This window comes from Anabrus simplex, chromosome 8, assembly GCF_040414725.1.
Source record: "Anabrus simplex isolate iqAnaSimp1 chromosome 8, ASM4041472v1, whole genome shotgun sequence".
Taxonomy (NCBI): Eukaryota; Metazoa; Arthropoda; class Insecta; order Orthoptera; family Tettigoniidae; genus Anabrus; species Anabrus simplex.
Window position 1 is genome coordinate 81,475,719 of NC_090272.1, and position 21,394 is coordinate 81,497,112.

The window sequence follows — 21,394 nt, forward strand, 5'->3', positions numbered from 1 at the left end:
GGAGACATTCCTGGCAAGTGCCATAGCGCGGAGAAATATCCACTTTCAAGTAGCCCTATTATATGGCCTCGTTCAACCGCAGCCAGCTGTTGATACTGGCCTCTTCGTCGTCGTAAAGGCATTCTTGATCCACTCACAGTCACTCCGTCCAATCTCACAGGTAACTAACGATCTCGCACAGTGCAGCCCGTATTTAAAGCAAACCTGATGTGCAACGTCATGAGGCCGCTATTAGCATCACACTAATGCAATTTGCGGGAAATCTGAATCAACGTCATCTTTCAGATGTATAAATACGCCTATCTACGTTCGTTAATCTAGCACAACCCCTTCTTGGTGTTTGGATACTTTTTCCGCCAGTGTATTATTATTATATATATAATTCGCTGGGGCCATCAAGGACCACGTTAAGTCTTGTTGCATTTGACACTGAACTTGACCTTCTTTAGAGGCCAAATTTCCCTCATTCTTTGTGAGTGGGCCTGCTTACGCTCCTCTGTCCAAGGGGCACCGTGTCTTCTCTTCGGTTGCTCGTCTCGGTTTAGCCCGTTCGTCAATATTTTCTTGCCGAAGAGATCTCTGTTAAGGGCGTCTTCAGCCGAGATATGTAGCATTTGCAGGTCTTCTTTGGTATTTCTAAACCAGGGAATTGTGGTTTTGGGGTTTGAATCAAAAAAGTGAAAGATTTCCTTAGTTAACTTTCTATTATTATTATTATTATTATTATTATTATTATTATTATTTTATGATTCGCCTTTATGGTCTTCTGTATGGCTTTAATTTTGTTTTTCTCCGTGGGCTCTCTTCCTTTCCTCAGTCTACTTGGTCCCTGGTCGCCTAGCTGTTTACTTTTTTACGGAACAGATTTCCGTCTAATATTTCTGATATATGTATCTGTTCTTTCTCCAGGTCTTTTTTGACTTATGGGATCTGGTAGACTATTTAATGTTCTGCTGTATATAATGATCTTATATGTAAGCCTTGTTGTTGGAGTCTTTGAACGTGTCCATAAAATTTCAATCTTCGTTTTCTAATATCTGTTGTCAGGTTGGATAGTTTCTCCGTTGCTTTACGGAATTTCAGTCTGCATCCGTCTTCAGTTTTTTCTGGACCTGAATTTTCCTCAGAATACTTTATATTTATATGTACTTGATTAATCCACTCTTACACATAATGTAAATGATGAGATCGGCAGTGTTCTCAAGTGTTTCCTGCAGATCTACGTTTCGTCTTTGGCCAGAGAGATCGACGCACTTAGTGAGGAAATCGGCACTACATGAACACTGCAGATCTCGCATCTTTAGGAGATAACAGTGTGTAGATATTCCATTACCCATTCTCAATTCGCACAAAATTCGGCCTCTCTCAGCCAAGGCCGAAAAGAGGCCCGTCACACCGCAGTTGTCTTTTTACTTGCACTCAACTTGAGAATTTGGATGGCTATTAATTGCGATTCTCAGGATGCCAAGATGGTTCGGCATAGCTGAGAACAAATAATACCCCTATGAAGTATGTTGATAAGTCTAGGTAGCAGTGTATCGCTTTCTTCGCAGCTTCATCCGCCAGCTCGTTCTCCGCGGTCCCCATGTGGCTAGGGATCTGCTGCAACAGCGGGTGTTGCGGGAAATAAGAAGCAATCATTTACAAAGGGCTTAAAGAGTCGGTAAACACTTGTGGCATCGTACGTGCCTCTGATCTAACTGCAGAGCTTTTAAGTGGGCGAAGAGCTCCGCAATCTAAACGCTACCGTCACTCGCTAGCGAGATCTTGGTGGTGATATCATCGGAAAAAATGAGCGAGCATTCAATCTTCTCTCCGAACTTAAAAACGTCCATGAAAAGAAGTCGCACGTCCAGATAGTTGTAAACGACTCATGAAAATACCTCTGCTGATCGGAAGCAACCGTATATACCTTATGTTTATGGAGTAGATCTACCCGCATATCCGGCCGCCGAACTGCCCTCGGAGGCATCTCGATCCGGCTAATCCAAACACCTATAGCCATATCTAGATCACGACACAAGCTATCAATACGAATTCCAACCGGTAGTGTGGCTCTTGGTCAGTTTTCGTACCTCTGGTAGTGTTAAGTATTGAACCCTTTGGGTCCATATTGAGGGATACCTACCTTTCTTACCTATCAGCAAAGTTCATGAGATCCGTCTCTTGGGTCGTGTCGGGTTCTTCGTCATTTCCTGAGGTAATGGTAGGGTTCAGTAATTCTAATCTATCTACTGGAATGAAAGGTCTATTTAAAAGATTCCTATTTATTCAGGAAAATTCTGAAGCAATCGGTCAATGGTATCATAGAAGTCAACTGTGTCCACTGGACACCACAATCATTTTTACATAATGGTCAGAACACTGGTGTGAGACTTTAACGTAACTGCCTGACGGGCATTCATACTAGAAACCATTGTCTCAATTATTAATCATTTAAGAAAGGAAAGTCTGGAAACCCTTAAATTCGGCTTCCATGTGAGACCACATGTACCATCATAGTGATTCGTTATGGTCCAGCACTCGTAACACGAACTCTGGACTCTGGATATAATTAAGGCCGTCCAAGCAGTGTGTGCCACACAGTGGTTCTACGGCATGGACCCTTAATTGAATCGATGTGACCTGCGTCTATGTCATGGACCGACATCTAATCTTCTAAGTTACTTTAAAGTCATTGTGGATGATGACCGCAAGGAAATGATGCTACAATGGCATATGGCCCTAATCTAAGTCACTGAGGTTGATGACGCCCTGACCATCCAAGTTTCTAGGCTGAAGGCTAAACACAATTAAGTTACATCGGTTGATGACCAAAGTTCCACTTTACTATCCCCAGCACATTCACTGCTCAGTCAATCAAAGTTCAATAATTACAACAATAGCAATGCTCACAAACTTAGTGGCAGTAAAATCCATTTCCTTCGGATATGTCCCCTTAATCGTTACTTTATTTTTTAATATTCCCCAGAAACAAACTAAAATTTCCAGAATGCATCTCCAAGTTATTCGCTTGATTAAAGTTATTTCAAATGCGGTTTCACTGAATTTAATAATTAAATAAATTTAAATAATTTAACGAAATATTAACGAACAACAAATTTTTATCTCCGCGGACTCTGGTTTCTTCACAAATTTCTACGCAGCTGTGATGTGAATTCAATATTGCGATGTTTATCTGGCTGGAAAAGAATTGTTACATAATTCATGTCCAGCTATATATCTTGTCTTGTGATCTCACACTTTTAAAATCTAATCTAGTCCTAACCGTTATTAACACTTGGATATCCTAATAATCTACGTACAAACCAAACAACTCGCCATATAATTACGATGTCACATCTCGTCATACCATTATGAATTTTGCACACCCCTCACAGACAAACCGATCATCACAGCCATCGCTCTATATTTTGGACAACCCTGAATTTGGTTACTCTGTTCCTTATACTCAAAGTTCGTGATTTCAAATATTCATTACGTCCCCAATTACAGTATTTCACAATACTCAGATCATTACCGGCTATGAATTTCAACTAAATCCAGCATTTTAACGTTTTCCCTGGCCAAGAATTACAGTACAATCTCAACTCCACGTCTGTCCCGTTATCATAGCTGAGGTCTCTCATCCTCCGAGTTCGTTTGGCAGTTACATGAAACACCTGGTTTATTCACAGTTGACTGGCTTCTCAAAATGCTCCCTTTAAACTCTGCCGACATAATTAAACAAATACGATATTCTGACCAACAAAATGCACAGGTTATGCTTCAAGATGCCCACACTAATTATACGCGTCGCCAATTATTACCGCTATGGATTTCTATGAATTTCTTTCCATTCTCAACATTATAAAATATTCCTCGGGCTATCATGTCCCGGCTTCAAATGACAGGACTCTAACCTGATTCGCACATCTCATCTCAACTCATATAAAACATTCCTCGGGCTTCCGTGTCCCGGCTTCAATGTCAGGTCCAACCTGATTCACAAATCTCATAACAACACAACTAACCCCTGTTTCCCAGCTCCACAATTATCATCGACAAAGAACTGGAACAAAATCCTTACTAGAAATCTCGACGTCTAATATGGCACCATGCATTAATCATGAATAACTTCGCATAAATGATATCGTATTTAATAACTTGATTTTTACGAACAAAATGACTGAAACATTCTACTAGATCTTTTTATTGTCAGTCAGACACAGTTTAAAATGGGCATTAAAAAAACGTTTCTCTCCGTGACCAAACTCATCACCCTAGGTTCTCACCCGACAGCGCTTCCACTCGATTGAAAATGAGTAACCATGGATTATTATTATTTACGTCAAATTGCAAACAGGAAAATTTTACGTCGACTGAACATCTTAATTTGGCATCACAAAATATAGGCAGTACACTCACACGGATGACGATCTGCATTGGACGTGATATCACTTCGGAACCCTATTCAATAACTTTTTACAACATTATACGGCACTCGCAAGACTTCAAAAAGTTATCCAAGTGGGAAATAAAACAAATGACTCTTTTAGTCGTACTCTCACATTTACAAAACTTAGTAGGGGTGACCACTGCGTCGTATATCCCCATTCAAATACACTTTTAGAGATCACGAGACAAGATATAAGAGGTAGTAAGATGGAAAGTCGCCTACCTCATGTCGTCACGCCAGTGTTCGTCATAGGGCTCACCTACGACCCTGGCACTTTATTTAGCCATGTTTACATTCATGGCTTCACAGTTTATTATTATTTTCTTCAGGTTTCCTGGAATAAAGCATTAAAAAAAAGAAAATACCCTTCACTTGTTTGTTGAGCGCACACGATGGACTATAATTGTTTCCGCACATGAATTCATTAATCACATTAGAATTTATTCAGTATTTTGACCGTCCTATCTGGTACAATTATTTCACTCAAGAAAACTATCCCCTCATGGACTCAAGACCTAGCCACACTGGCTGAAATCTGCAGTTGAACTCAGTCTACTTTCGTTGTTTGATTTCGCAGAGCAGCTCAACAATTTTTCGTCCGCTTTGTATCACAAATGCCGGAGAAGGAGAGTTCGTCATGGCGTCCCTTCATATTTATAGCAGTTACCCCCTCTCTTCGGATCTCTCTCTTTGCCGCCAAGAAAATTTCTATAAATTTTCTGACTTACCTAAACTGTAATTTGAAGAGTTTTGAAAGTGACTACATGCTTGCTACATTTCTGGCGGTAGTGTTCATGGACATTTAAAACTTTTACGGGTTCGATTTGTGAGATGATTGACCCCCTTTGATAGGCACTATATTTTTTTTGACTTGGCTTGGTCACGCCATGTACACGCGCTTTGAAATAGTTCACAAAAATGACTTGAGATTCTTCCGCCGTCGACACGTGTGGCTGACGTCACGTACCCCAGAGCGTGGGATCGAAGGTAATCACCTCCTCGTCACGTGTCAAATCCATGCTATCAAGAATCCAACTTTTAAGTGATTGTCGATTTACGCATAATGTTCTTAGGGTACAAAGGTCATGGGTTCAGTATCAAACAGGCATTGATAGCTTTGATGCTGCAGCATTTCACGCATTCTGGCAGCGTACGTTATAGGAGCATCCGCTGCCGTCTATTTGCTGAATATAGACCTCCCGATTCAGCGAGCAGACGCCGCGCTACTATAGTCTAAATGGGAAATAACCGTGCTCGAGTAGAAACGTATTAACACCACACGGACAGCCCCGTATCAAGTGCCGCTGAGAAACTTCAGGCATCCTTCGATTGATGAAGTCCCTGAAACCAGCAAGTGTCTACCCCTGGTAGGATACTGTTTCGGAAGCGTAGCTCCGGGTCAGGGTGCACAGACCGACGTCGATAAAACTGTACAAGTGAGGTTTCCGCTTCCGAAAAACGAAAATAGTGTTGTAGAGCCCATCTACCAGCTCGGTTCATAACTTGCTGTCCCTCAGTAACCGCTATCCTTCACGAGGTGAAATGTAGAGATAAATCGTCTACATAAGGCGATGGAAGAACTGCGAGCCCAGCAGCGGCAACTATGCCATTGATAGCAATTGCAAACAGTGTGTTACTCAACACATATCCCTGAGGTACTCCATTTTCTTGAACGTAATATTAATATTGATATACTCGGACTCGAAATAGGAGGAGAGACATGAGCATTTCAATGAACGTTGAAAAATCTAGGTATCCCCACTGATAAAGTGTCGAGATAATCCCATATCGCCAGGTAGTATCGTAAGCCTTTTCATGATTGATGAACAAGCCGATGAAGTGTTCACTTCGAAGAAAGGGTTGCTGAAAGGCCCTCTCCAATCTAACCAAATTTAATGATCGGTGGAAGACCGATGAGAGCAAAAAATAAACTGGTAATTATTCAGGAGGCCTCTCTCCTTTAAGTTCCACACAATTCGTCGGTTCACTACCCTTTCGAGCAGCCTTCAGGAACAATTCTTTAGGCAGATTAGCCTATAGTTATCCAGAAACGTTGGATCCCAGTTCCCCTCACTCTCCCTCACTCCATATTATATTGAATGGAGTGACGATATCTCGAAGGGTAAAGATTTGATTGTAGATTTTGTACGGCCCAGGATCTGTGCCCCTGCACAGCACGAATATGCTCTGTAATTCCCACTCCGTGAAAGGCTCGTTGTAGGAATACGAAACACTGAGTGTAAAAGAAAGTTGGTGAGCCTCTGTCTCACGCTTTATTGGTAGAAAATCAGGGTCATATCTACCAGAGCTGGACGTATCTGCAACCTGTGATGCTATGTGATTTTCAATGGCGCAAGGAGTCGTAAATACAGAGTGTAACAAGACTCAACAGCAAAATTTTACGAATGGATTCATCATATAGAGAAAAGACAACGGTGTGATAGCGTGAGTCTGGAACTGCGTAATTACAGACTTATGCGACCTTTAGTAACGTTCGTAATTCGACTACTACTAGTACTAAAACCAAAAAGCCAAACCCCACGGCACTTAACGCCCTTGAAAGGGCCTTGGCCTGCCCACCTACCACTGCTCAGCCCGAAGGCCTGCAGATTACGAGGGGTCGTGTAGTCAGCACGACGCATCCTCTCGGCCGTTATTCTGGGCTTTCGAGACCGAGGCCGCCATCTCACCGTCAGATAGCTCCTCAATTCTAATCACGTAGGCTGAGTGGACTTCGAACCAGCCCTCAGGTCGAGAGGAAAATCCCGGGAATCGAACCCTGGGCCTCCGGGCGAGAGGCAAGCACGCTACCCCTATACCACGGGGCCGGCACTACTACTACTACTACTACTAAATTATCTCCAATTCTCCCCTGAAGGGGAAGGCGGGTCTCTTTGATGGTGACGCCATCTCTCAGGTCAGGAGATTTGTTACGGTGAATGAGATACTCGGATAAGGTGGGAGGTGCGGGGTTGCGGCTGTGGCCTATACTATGAACTGTACCGGCACTCGCCTTAATGCAGGAGAATGGAAAATCACGGTAAACCATCAGGGCAGTCAACGGTGGGGACCAGTCCCTCTCCGTCTCCGGAATACGGAGGCGTAGAGCCACGACAGAGCCGTGGCCAACCATTCTCTGCTCGGTAATCGGTCGGAGCGCAGCGCTGTCGGACCATGGACCAGCGGTGGCCAATTGTAGGCCGAGACCTACTCTGCGACCTTCGACGTGTCATCCGACTCTCCCAAAACAGTTGCACTGATACTCTAAATATGTCTGTAACGCCAGCTGGAACACACAGTTGGCGTATCAGATGTAATGTTAAAGTGACCTCTCTTCGGACGATTTAACCTGTTCATTTTTTCCCCTTACGACCTTGGAATCCTTCCATTTTTAACACTTTGTTACTAAAAATATCTCCTGTGTTGCTTTTTCTTCTACTATATTGTTTCTTTCCAGATCTTTCTTGACTTCATGAATCCAGGTTGTTGTTGATTTCTTATTGCAAAGATATTTGACGAGCTCTTTGGTTAACTTGCTGTCATCCATTCTGTATAAATGTCCAAAAAATATCAATCACCATTTTCGTATTGTTCATGAAATGTTTTCTATGTTCCGATATACTGTATTTCATCATTACTTCTTGATTTCTATAGTTCTCAAGCCCTTAGCGGACCGACTATATTCCGTATAATTCTTCTCCTAATTTATTCGGCTTCTAATTCAGTATTAGACATTCACTCGCGTATAGGCGTTCTGGTTTGACTACAGTGTAGTAGAGTTGTATTCGTATTTTGAGATTTTTAGATAATCATTTTTTGTTATGGATATTCCTATTATTCCGTCGGCCGGGTCGGGGATTTTAATCGCCTTTGATTAATTCTTCTGGCCCGGGGACTGGGTGATTGTGTTTGTCCCAAAACTTTCCTCTTCATATTCAGCCAACACACTACACTACCAACTACCACAGAAACACGCAATAGTGATTACATCCCTCCAAATAGGGTTGGCGTCAGGAAGGGGATCCGGTCATAAAACAGGGTCAGATCCACATGTGTGACGCAGTTCAAACCCGCGACCCCACAAGTGTGGGAAAAGCGGTAGAAGAATAATAATAATAAGAAGAAGAATTCATATTGTACCGTATGCATTTCCATCTTGTGTATCCCTTTTTATACAACGGAGTTTTTAAAACCGTTTTCTTGAATAGTTACTCCCAAATATTTGAACTCATTTACCTTTCTTAAACGATCAATTTCTGCTATTAGAAATTCTACAGATTTTTTTTTATATTGGTCATTAATTTGTAGTATTTTACAGAAATTCTTTAACATGTTATGTTGGCTATTTCTTTCTAGAAACTGAGTTGTACTGCTGCATCAATCAATCAATCAATCAATCAATCAATCAATCAATCAATCAATCAATCAATCAATCAATCAATCAATCAATCAATCTGCATTTAGGACTATCGCCCAGGTGGCAGATTCCCTATCAATTGTCTACCTAGCTTTTTCTTACACGTTTTCAAAAAAACTTGGAAATTTGTCAGGTTTTATGAAAGTATGGCGAAATCATCTGCAAATAGCTAGACAGTGTATTTCAACACATCTGGGTTTTTTTTCAGTGTTATTAGTAGAGTCCGGATTATTAGGTGCTGATAGGTTAGAATGCAAACTTACTTAAGCCAGTAACAAGTATACTCTACACTGTACAACGGTTATGCCATGAGATTTGCATAGATATTAGGGGTACAGCCTATAGAACTCCTTGAATTTATGCTACTCTTCCTACTTTATGGTATAACGGGTTGCATGACACTTCCTACAAACCAAATTACTTTGCATTCTAACCTACTACCACCTACAAATCCGAGGTATAGTTATTAGTGACAGCTTGTGTCCTTTCAGTTTTCATTCCAAATTCTTACTATTTTCTTCACGACACAGTTGAAGAGGAGTGGAGATAAACCATCACTTTGCCTTACACTTATATTTATTCTGAAAGGTTTAGATACCCCCCCCCTTCGTTTAGGCTGTCTGTGGACTTCACTTGACAATCTTTGCTCTATTTTTAGCCTTCTCTGCCTTCGCTCTCTGCGAGTATTTTTCATTCTTTCTCCTACTTTCTTCCCTTTTCTCATAAAGTTTCTCCAATCTCCTGGAAACCACGGAACTTTTTTGTTGCTACTTGCTTTACGCCGCACCGACACAGATATGTCTTATGGCGACGATGGGACAGGAAAGGGCTAGGAGGGGAAAGGAAGTGGCTGTGGCCTTAATTAATGTACAGCCCCAGCATTTGCCTGGTGTGAAAATGGGAAACCACGGAAAACCATTTTCAGGGCTGCCGACAGTGGGGTTCGAACCTACTATCTCCCGAATACTGGATACTGGCCGCACTTAAGCGACTGCAGCTACCGAGCTCGGTACGGAACTTTTTGACGAGTTGTCTAAATCGATTTCTGCCCATGATATAATCTCCTGGAACCCCCATCTTCGCCAATCCAATCTCACATCTCGAAACCACTGCAGCTCTGCTTTCCTCTTCAAAAATGATCTTCGTTAGTCGGTTACTGTCCATCTTCAAATAGTGTATGAGAGTGGTAAATCAGAAGCAACCACTGAATATGGAGTAAATTAGTAGATCCGAGAGACGTGAGGCTCATTCGACGACGGTATTCATCTTTCTTTTTATCGTGTAGAAAACGTATTAATTCCTAAGAAGATTACGCCCACTATAAACAACTATGTATAAATGGCCAGTCTTCTTTCTGATGATGGAACTCGGAATGTGTTGTTTACGCGGGTCTATTTTTATCACTCATCTGATGTGTTAAATGAATGACGGGTGGGATCTTCTGTGATCAGTGCTAGCCGTCCAATTAACAACACAACCCTCGCAGCTGCTACAATAACAAGAGAGAGAGGATGTCGTCCGTCAAGCCTAGAATTTAATTCACTTACATGTCATCACTAGGGACCGATATTTATCTACTATAAACGATTAAAATATGCATGCATTTATGAAGTAAAATGTAGAAAATATGCACTAAAATTGAAAAATATGCACTTAAGAATAAGCCAGTTTTATTCACTCACTTCATACACGTATCATTCATTGAAGAAAGAAGCATCACAATCGATAACTGCAGGTTTTTCAATGTTTCCTGAAACAAATTACGTTTTTCATCTGTCAAAATAAGTTTATAGTCCGAGAATGACCTTCTACATCAAATGAAGTGATGGGACGAAATTTATACGCTGGCACTGAAGGTTCCGAACATTCATCTGGCAAAGACGCCCTGGTTCCACTCAAGTACTGACTCATTGTTTGAATCTGCGATACTTTGTTTTCTACAACATTTCTTCAGGAATTATTGTAGAACTGGATCGTTTAATTTATTACACGGAATACTGCTGCATATTAAAGTCTTACAAAGATTGGCTTCGGTTTTACATGCGTAAAAAATCCCAGTAGTTGTAGTGTATTGCTACTTTCCCTCCTTTGCCATAATATGTGCAGTCGTTTTTGCATGTTGTTCAATTTGACATTTCTTTTCACATTTCACCTCCTTCCAGCATACTTGACAATAGGTGACAATGGCATGAGTTGAATAATCACTATTAGCTGGGATACCCATTGATTTAATAAATAATTTCTGCTGCTCTTTTCTTTAGGCAGTTTGAGTAAAGGATATGCGGACTAAGAATAAAGTAACACATTGACTGAAGAAACTCCTCACAAAACTAACTCCGAGCTGCCTAAATGGTGAAAGTCCGTTTTATGTCTTACAGTAGTTTGTTAGTGAGATTCCTCTATTTTTGCACCACATTACAGAGATATAAATACACGCGAAGAATAGGACAAACAGCCAGAAAATTTAAGTTACTTCGAGATATTGAAAATTCGAGTAATAGACGTTCGAGATATCGAGGTTCGACTGTATTTCAATAGGTCTAAGGTAAATACGAGGGTTGGGTCACGAATGTGGGATCTACCAGATACACGAACATAAACAGATACACAGTCTCTCATATAAACTAAGACTGTCGAAGCGATACGTAAGCTTTAGTAGGGAAGCCGCGCGCATAGTTCTTGACCTTGCAAGCAGCCTGCAGATGTTCGACCTGGCAAGCATCAGTCGCCATATTTTCGTATTGAGTGAACAGCCATAACTCTCGCCACTGGTGTGCAGAAAATCCTTCATGAAGTCCCTCTTTGTGATAGGAAGATTGGAGTTTGGTGTGCTGTTAGTGCAAGACGAATAATTCGGCCTGGTTTTTTTTTTTCGAGACGATAGTTAATCCTGAGAGGTACCAAGATAACATTTCGACGCCGTTCTTCTACCAGTAAACGGAAGAAAAAAATCACGTGGGTGGTTTCAACAAGATTCAGCCCCTGCGCATACAGCGGAAGATTTCCTTATTACAATCGCGGAAGTGTCTGCAGACAAAGTGTGGGGTAAACTGAAAGAAAAAGTGGGTTATATGAACGCTACTGATCCACGAAATATCACTGTAATATTTGTCACATGTGAAAGGTAATCATTGATTTACTCAAATAAAGTCTCGAATCCCAGGTAGATTAAGAAATACCGTCGTTACTAGCAAGAAATATGAATACATACTTATGAGCTGTAAACAGGAGTCCATCATGTTGCATTCCGCTGCTCGCGCCGTCTTTTGTTTGTTTCTTGAGGTCCAGGGCTGGCACCGATGAATGGGAGTGCCATGTCTGTGAATTCTTATTATCTTTGTGCATTTGTCTAGCGCGGACAGTTCAAAAAGCAAAATGGAGGTGAACAACATTAAGGATGTTATCGCTTTTTTTGACGACGAAAATCACCATGTAATAAGGAAATTACAAGACCTAAATCCCGTGCCGAAGCAACCGGAAAATAGCATGATCCCTGGACCAATAGATATATTACTTTATTAAAGGAACAGCACTATTAGACAATTGACAGTTGAAGTGACACGACACCAAAGCATTACCGTGAGCAAAGACATGACACACGAAAGTGTTGTCTTACACACAAACAAAACACGGAAGTCCTGCGACGCAAAAAAATTGTATATAGCTGTAAGGCAGTAAAGTATGTATTCTGTAAAATTAAATATTTCCATTATTTCTTAATCTACCTGGGATTTTAGACTTTATTTGAGTAAATCAATGATTACCTTTCATATGTGACAAATATTACAGTGATATTTCGTGGATCAGTAGCGTTCACGTAACCGAAAAAGTGTATCCAACAAATCTTCACACATTGGAGGAACTGTAAAGAAAACATTACGAATGAAATCAGAAACATTACAGTGGCAGAACTCACTCGCCTCAGTCAGAAGTCAAAGCCTTTATAACCGAAGAAGCACGATACTTCCAGGTAAGATTTCATGTAAGATTGTACTAGCAGTTTCCCGCTGGCTCCGCCCGCCATGTACAAAGTATGGTGTTGTTCGTTACTATCCTCACGAATGTATTTGCAAAGTTTCGAGTTAATGAAGTAAAGCACATGATCTGATGTGGTAATAGAATGTAATATAATGTCAACAAAACACTTGAAAATGCATCACACAAAGAAATTGAATTAAACGTTCATTGGATCAACACTACGCGACGAACTGTTAAAAAGTCCTTCAAAGATCTTCGTCATGGAGACAAATGTACTCATAACTTTTCTCAGAATCTAGCAATTTAAATAGTTATTACCTCAAAATAAAGCGCTTTATCCACTGAGTGTTTTTAGATAAAAACGAACTGCATACCTCAATTAGAACGAAAGATATGATTGCTTCAATGAAAACAAAATGTTGAAGAAATGAGACGTCAAATTGAATGTGAACTCATAACTTTCCTCAGAATCAGCCAATTTGAATAGTTAAGAGCTGAAATGAAAGAGCTTGATCCACTGAGTGTTCTTAGGCCAAAACGAACTCCGTACCACCGAGCTCGATAGCTGCAGTCGCTTAAGTGCGGCCAGTATCCAGTAATCGATAGATAGTGGGTTCGAACACCACTGTCGGCAGCCCTGAAAATGGTTTTCGGTGGTTTCCCATTTTCACACCAGGAAAATGCTGGGGCTGTACCTTAATTAAGGCCACGGCCGCTTCCTTCCCATTCCTAGGCCTTTCCTATCCCATCGTCGCCATAAGACATATCTGTGTCGGTGCGACGTAAAGCAAATAGAAGAAAATAGTACTCCGTAACTCAATTATAACCAAAGATATGCTTGCTCCAAAGAGACAAAAAAAATGAAAAAGTCAAATAATTTGAGGAAGGCGGAAGTTAAGCGATTTATAGTACCCGATGACAACTCTGTGCATGCATACCTTTTAGTTAAAAAAGAGAATGAAGGAAATTGACCGGATAGAATGGCCGGACTGACTGACTTCAGTTTTCATAAATATTTTTAATATATAGATACACCCCGAAAGCAGGGCGGCCGCGCGCGACACTCTTTTGGCTGAGGCAGCTGGCGTAGCGCAGAGTATAAACACCGTGCGTTCGGTCTGATTTTATATGAGAGACCCTCTAGGAGTGAGGAGCGTAAGGGGCTGTATGTATGAAAAATACCGAGTAGGTTTACCAGGTGTAGGATATCAAGCGAGGAAACTATCAGCTAGGAACTCCTTGTTCTACATAATGTTTACTCTCAGGGAGTACAGTATCGTAACCTTTACGTTCAACTCTCAAAGTACGGTAGTCTCCTAGACTGTCCACAACAATATGTCGACCACGATGCAAGAGACCACACCATGTGTGAATTTTGCAATCGCATGCTTAATAGCGTTGGCAATAGAGATGGGACATTCGATTCATTTTACTGAATCGATTCATTTGATTCCGTTCACGTTACTGAATCGATACAGTGATCCGATTCACGGCACATTAGAGTCACCGCTCCTAATGCATCTGTAGTAGTATGAAATGGTAAGACAGCAGCAACAGCATTCATTGTTCGCTGCTGCCATCTGGTCTTCATACTATGAACTCCTTTCTTAGAAAAAAATTCTAGTCACTCTAATACATCGAAGGTTTCCGGCGACGCAGGATGGGAAAGGCCCTTGATTAGGAAGGTAGCAGCCATGGCCTTAATTAAGGTACAGTCCCAGGATTTCCTGGTGTAAAAATGGGGATCTACGGAAAACCATCTTAACGGCTGCCGACGGTGGAATTCGAACTCACCATCCCCCGAATGCAAGCGCATAGTTACGCGATACTAACCGCACGTCCAACTCGCTAAGTCATTTTTGAAAATATGTACCCGTGTTTTTCTATCGGCAGAGGATTCTTTTAAATCGTCATATTTTGTATAGGCTACCCGAGATGTACAGTAGCCCACTGGTTTCCTGATTCAACATACTGTTGGTTAAGTTATTGCGTCAGTCGGCTCACTTACTGTCCACATATTATTGAAGTCTTGTGCAACGGTGTGACATACGAACTGAAACAATACTGAGCCGTTCTTCCCAATATAAAACAGGTACTTTTGAGTGGTCATGAGCATGACTCATAGTCATAGGGCAGGCTACAGTCGAGTGTAATTAACTGTCAAATGTCAACTAAGTTATAATACTAAGATTCATTAAACTAATAACTAGTATAACCTAATAGCCTACCTACTTACTAGCTACTTTAGAATTATGTTTTGACTACCTTTTTAACACTGAAAATAAATTCATCTATTATTTAAACCTCCCTGTAAGAAGAGGACAGTGAATGCAAGTGGGTATTATTTTCAAATGAGCTGAGCTCGGAAGTCCATTTAGCGTACGATTCTTTCAGTGTACCATGGCTATGTATGTATTGCTTCAGAGGAAGCCCGGCTCTTCGCCAGTGTCCACTGTCCAGTGTGCCGATAAGGAGCCGCGTGTATCTTGTGTCTCACTGAGCCGTGCTCGTTCACGATTCTTTCGGTGTGCCATGGCTCACTGTATGTCTCGCTGCAGCGGAAGCTCGGCTCCCCGTCAACATCAAGTGAGTGCGCCACTCAGCACTGTCCGCTGGGAGTAAGCTGAATCGTGTGCCGTGAGCTCGCCGTTCCTGTGAATCGATTCACTCGGACACTTGAATGAATTGATACACTGCTTCGAATCATGCATTCAGTAGCCAACACCAGTCAGCAATGCCACTGCCTTCGTGATGTACAGGCCGTACTGTAGCAAGCGCGGGAAAGTAATCAGCTGATCGTTAGGGGGAAGTTCAGCACATGAGAGTTAGTTGAGTTACATGTGAATTATTCGCTGTTTTAATTACATTTTTATCGTTGGCCGCATGTTTATTCAGATATATATGAGATGAGTGGTTATCGAATGCATTATTAAGTGAAAAGTGCTTAATTAGTAAAGAAAACATAGTGTGAGCGTGTATTCATGTGAGATTATAGGTTAATAAGACCGCTATGCAGTGTTTTAATTTTGTAGTTTATTTGTGTAATGTTATATCCGGAGTGTAAAATTAATTCAGTACATTCTGTGTTTTATTATCAACCACGATGTGTATATAATTAAAGGTTATTAGTGAGAGAAATCATCATGCCTAAGAGTTACTGTGTGTCTAGCTGCAAAAAGAGAGTACACTCCAGTATTTGCGTTTCCTTCTCATGAAGAAGAAAGAGTTAGGTTATGGTAGAAGGCTATTCCTAGCGAGAATTTAATAGTTAATCACAACACAGTTGTCTGTATCAACCGCTTTCCTGAAGACCAAATCCTGAGGGGAATAAGTGTCTCATCGCGATGGTGAGTTGAAGTGTCTTATTATGTTATAAACATGGTTAACATTAGGTATATTTGTATGTAATCAGATTTACGGCTTATTTGAATTTGGTGTATTTGAAAATTCAGGTCCAATACATGTTCGAAAGGTACTGTAGAAGGATACTGCTGAGATTTTTTCTATCAAACTTCATATCATAGGCAATGGTACAGGATTATCCCATTAAAATTGAATATGAAAATAATATGTAGGTGTTATTTGCTTTTTTATTAACAATAACTTAGTTTCATGACAGTGACAGTAAAGGTTTTCTTGTTGTTGGAGGTTAGCTTACTCGTAATCTCTCTTGTAGGTACCGAATTGGTGGTACAGAAATAATTTACATTGTAGTATATTGTGTTGGTAATTGCTTGCATGTTTTCTATCAGTGTAATGTTCTAGTTGACTAGAAAAGGGATATAAATAACAAGAATACGTCTGAAAATTTTAGCCTCTAGTCACGGAAACGAACGTATACACACGATAAATACAACGTTACGGGGAAGGATATGCATTGTATGTCAGAATTAACAAATATTTGCGAATAGTTTTTGGTTTTACAAGGTGTTAACAGTTTCTTAAGTAATTTAAACGAGTGTGTTTTTCATGCGGAGCAGATGCGTATTGCCTTCAAGTCCCGCCCAAAGCGTGACGTCACCAGAGAAACAGTACGGCCTGTTCATCACAAAGGCAGTGTCAATTCCCTGTCGTGTCCTAAATCGTCTCTCACGAAATGGTTCTTTTATTTCGGGGATGATATCAAAATCACACGGAGACAGATCCGGTAAGCATGGCGGGTGTTCCAGTAGTCGGCACGCCTTTCTTGCCTCACCACATCCATTCTGCACGGAGCCTGACTCACTTCTGCAGTCCCATCGCCCTGTGTGTGGTACCGGTCAAACCACCGTCATTTTGTGCTGTGTCCATGTACTATGAGTGTCATGCTTTGACCACTGTATGGCAGCACCGTGCAAATGAGACGAAACAGTAGTTGCCGTGAATTATGCCCCAACCCTCGTAGCTTCTTTCTCACTTCATGGCACATAACGGGTAGGGTATATTTGCCATTTATGCAACTAGCTCCACACTGCGTTATAAACGATGCTCTGTCTGATAGTAGGTCATCAGCCAGAACTTCGTAGGTAGAAGTGTTCATATTTTACCAGTTAGAAGTTCCACTTCCGTAGTGGCTGGTCGGCGGATGCAGAGTGCGTCTCGGCCCACAAGTGGCCACGACTGGTCCGTGGTCCGACAACTCTGCATTCTGACCGGCCACTGCTCTGCACCTCAGCATTCGGGAGACGGATAGGGGCTGGTCCCCACCATCAGCTGTCCTAAGAATGGTTTTCACCGGGCGGTTAGGGGCGTGGGGCTGTGAGCTTGCATCCGGGAGATAGTGGGTTCGAATCCCACTGTCGGCAGCCCTGAAGAGGGTTTTCCGTGGTTTCCCATTTTCACACCAGGCAAATGCTGGGGCTGTACCTTAATTGAGGCCACGGCCGCTTCCTTACAACTCCTAGCCCTTTCCTATCCCATCGTCGCCGTAAGACCTATCTGTGTCGGTGCGACGTAAAGCCACTAGCAAGAAAAAAGAATCGTATTCCGTGGTTTTCCATTCTTCCGCACCAAGGTGAATGCCGGGACAGGCCACGGATGCTAACCCTTTCACCTTTTCAGCACATCTCCTTCTCCGATATAAATCTCCAGGCCTGAGAGACAGCGTCACTGTCTAGGAGACCCGCCTCCCCCTTCAGGGGAAAAATGAAAACAGTAGTAGTATCGTAATGGTTAGCACTATTCGCTGTCGTTCTCGAAGGCCCAAGTATGATTCTTGGTACTGTCAGAGACTTAAGATTGGCAGGAGGTTTGGTATGTGGTTACAAAGGTACAGTCAACGCACCTTCACTAGGGATGTGACTGGAAAAATCTGCATCACCTCGGGGAATAGAGGACACAGGTTTACATTTACCTTTTGCAAGTTAAAAAATAACAGTACTGTTATCGAGTTATAACTTAACCCTGTATAACTCCTTGTATTTGAAAGAATATTCACTGGTATCATGTTGAAATTAGATCTAAAGACATTGTTGATTAAATCGTCGTATTCTTCTCTGTTACAGGGCCATTATGCGACGCGCGTCATATACTCCACTGCCAACTCAGGCGCCATCTGAACCGCTTATCGTTGTGGAAGAAAGCGGTGGAGGTGAAGAAGAGGAGTCTCCAAGTCGCGAACCATCTCCACCCATGATGATGAATCCCGATTCTCCTTTGCTTAATCCTTGCCTGTTGTCTCCGTACCGTGACTTGAGAAAGCGATCGCTGCCAACACCACATTGCACATCAGGTATCACTGCAAGTCAGGTCCGCAGACTCTCAGAGCACGGCGTAGACAGCGCTGGCACCGCGGTACGGGAAGCAGCATTTCTTGCAACATTATCCCAGGCCCCAGTACCTGCACCTGGGGGACGACGCCATTCTGTAGTCACAATATCCCGCGCACCCCCACCTTCAATTTTATTTGGTCGTGGACGGCGAGAATCTATTGCAGCATTTCCTACCAGCGGTATGCAGGCTAGAGTTCTTCAAAGTCGACGGGACTCCACGTCTTCTGTACCTCGACCTCCTGCAACATCCAGCACAACCGGGAGTAATTTTAATTTACAACTTGACATAATGGATGATATTGCTGAAATAAAAGCAGCGCGCAAAGTGCGCTTAAAAATGTGGAGAACGCCTAGTCGAGAACGGGTGTGTGAAGTACAGCCTCTTGATGGTGCTGCAGGACCTTCAGGGACGTCTGTCACACCCACGAGGTATCACCAGCAACCAGGCGTTCCAGGAAGAAGTCCAGTTGGAGAAGGTGCAGGAAGACGGTATTCAGATTTTGTAACCACAGGTTCTCTTCAGCCCCCTCCAATACCACCAAGGCGAAGAGCCTCAGAATTACCACCAAGCTCTGTCGCAAAGGCAAAACAGGAAGATTCTGGCATAGTATGTTCAAATACAGACCTCATTTCAATCTTATCATCCCTGGCATCGTCGGCTCAAGAAATTAATGTACCTAGAGAAGGATCAACACCATCTACACCAAAACTCAAAGAAGATAAAAAGAAATCCTTCCTGCCCTCTGCTAGTAGCAGCACTGAGCAGAAAAGAAACCGTTTAAAGAACCTGCGTTCTAACAGTTTTGATGTATCGATGCTTCTTGGAACTGGAAACAAATCTCAGTACTCACATGCATTCAGGAGTGGTTCCGTAGGTCCTGCTAGTTGGTTCGTCAAACGGCATCAGCCTAAGAAAGCAGGAGAGCCATTTAGACAGGCCAAAGTAGCAGAGCCAATGGTAGAAAGTGGCGGAAGGAAAGAACTACGTCGTCGATCTTCAAGTTCTTGTAAGAGCTCCCCGACCAGTTCTATCGCAAACATTGTTTGGGACGAGCATGTCGGAGCTATTGTAGATGCGCAGAAATTAGGTAGCGCCATCGAGGTTTTCCTCACTCAACGTGGTGGTAGCAGTAAAGATTCCCCGAAGTCAGGACCCCAGCAAGGAATGTCATCATCCCCAACTTCTAAAACTAGTGCGATCAAGAGTGGAGTCAGCTCGTGGTTCTCCTCCATGAAGAATAAAGAGGGCGACGAGAGCAAAGAGTCGTGCGAAAGTTCCATCTGCTCTACACTCAAAGATCTGTTCGTTAAGTAGAGAAACGAACTCAGGAAGTGATCATTCTTTGCAAAACAATGTAGTTTACTATGATTTATAGCACTGATTCCCAGACACAAACAACAGTTTGACTAAAGGAGAAGAAACAGTATAATATGATTTAAAAATAAAGGTTGGAGAGAATAGAAGTAGTTCGCTAAAATATGAATAACTGAAAACATTATTTTAATTAATCGAAATATGTAGTTGGAAGGTTTCGGTTGTGTCCTTTATGTTAAGGCCCGGTCTAGAAAGCCAAGAATAACGGCCGAGAGGATTCATCGTGCTGACCACACGACATCTCGAAATCTGCAGGCCTTCGGGCTGAGCAGCGGTCGCTTGGTAGGCCAAGGCCCTTCAAGGGCTGTAGTGCCATGGGGTTTGGTTTGGTTTGAAATATCAATGCAGCTTTGGTCTAGTTCTCCATAGCTGAGCTTTGGTAGTCATTCGCCATAGCTGGGTTGTACATTATTTAAAATCCTTTTTGGTTTAAAAATCTTAATGTTGGACCGTAGGGTAGAGTGATTTAAAATTGACTGAACAGGGGTCGGGAACAATGGAGATATAAAATCCTTCTGTCACTGACATTTGAAGTCATTAGAAGTGATTCAGAACTGCAAATAATTTGACAATAGTTTTCAATTTCCTGCCATTTATATGCAGCTTTATGAGATCTTTCTTAACACGATCAAGTCGCAATAAATGGCCACATTGTTGACTGTGGAATCAGATTTAATTTTCCTGCTTGTAGTTTGAGTGTATCATACAAAAACACACATAAAAACTAATGCAGATAATTCATTCAAATTTTGCATTCGTGCCATTCTTCATTCCTTGAGTGGCTGTTGGTAAAAATGTTTCATTTGAAATAGTATGAAAAAGAATGGATCCTTGTTCTGTAGAAACACCGCAATTTCGGACGGTGGGAGGACTATATTTTTAAATATTTCTGAAACACCGTTTCTAATGGCGTATAGCCTCGGGAGAGGCATGGTGCGAGTCTTCTCGTAGATGGCCTGTTATTCGACCTGCATGTCTCTGAAGATGAAGGCTCTACCTAAGATAATTTCTAATGCTGAATAAGTCACACACACCCAGCCCCGAGCCATCGGAATTAACCAATTAAGGTTCAAATCCCCGACCCGTCCGGGAATCGAACCCGGGACTTTCTGGACCAAAGGCCAGCCGGACTGAAACACCGCTGTATTCAAGAAATGGATTTATATCAGGTTTATCGTCCTTTTCCTCCAATGTCCAATCACTACGGTTTTATGTGTCACCAGCCGCGCGCGTTTGGTAGAGCTTGGCGCGGTACTTTCGCTCTCACTTTCTTCAATATTCTGCTCACTTCAGTAACTTCCACTATCCTTGAACTCGGATTAATTTTCCAAACGCTATTTTTGCCATAATCGCCCTCTAAAACAATGTTTACAAGCGCTTTCAATCTCTCGTCGACATTACCGCGAAACCGCTTCTACTGCATATTAAATACTGAA

At 42.0% G+C, this 21,394-nt stretch overlaps 1 protein-coding gene across 1 annotated transcript in view; it reads left to right on the top strand.

The window, feature by feature from the left end:
- LOC136879146 (uncharacterized) overlaps window positions 1-20,179 on the top strand; it is a 38,538-nt gene extending 18,359 nt beyond the window's left edge. The window contains exon 2 of the mRNA XM_068228947.1: window positions 18,317-20,179. Coding sequence (XP_068085048.1) covers window positions 18,324-19,898 — 1,575 coding nt within the window. The 5' untranslated portion in view covers window positions 18,317-18,323 and the 3' untranslated portion in view covers window positions 19,899-20,179. The remainder of the gene's footprint in view (window positions 1-18,316) is intronic.
- The last annotated feature ends 1,215 nt before the right edge of the window (window positions 20,180-21,394 follow it).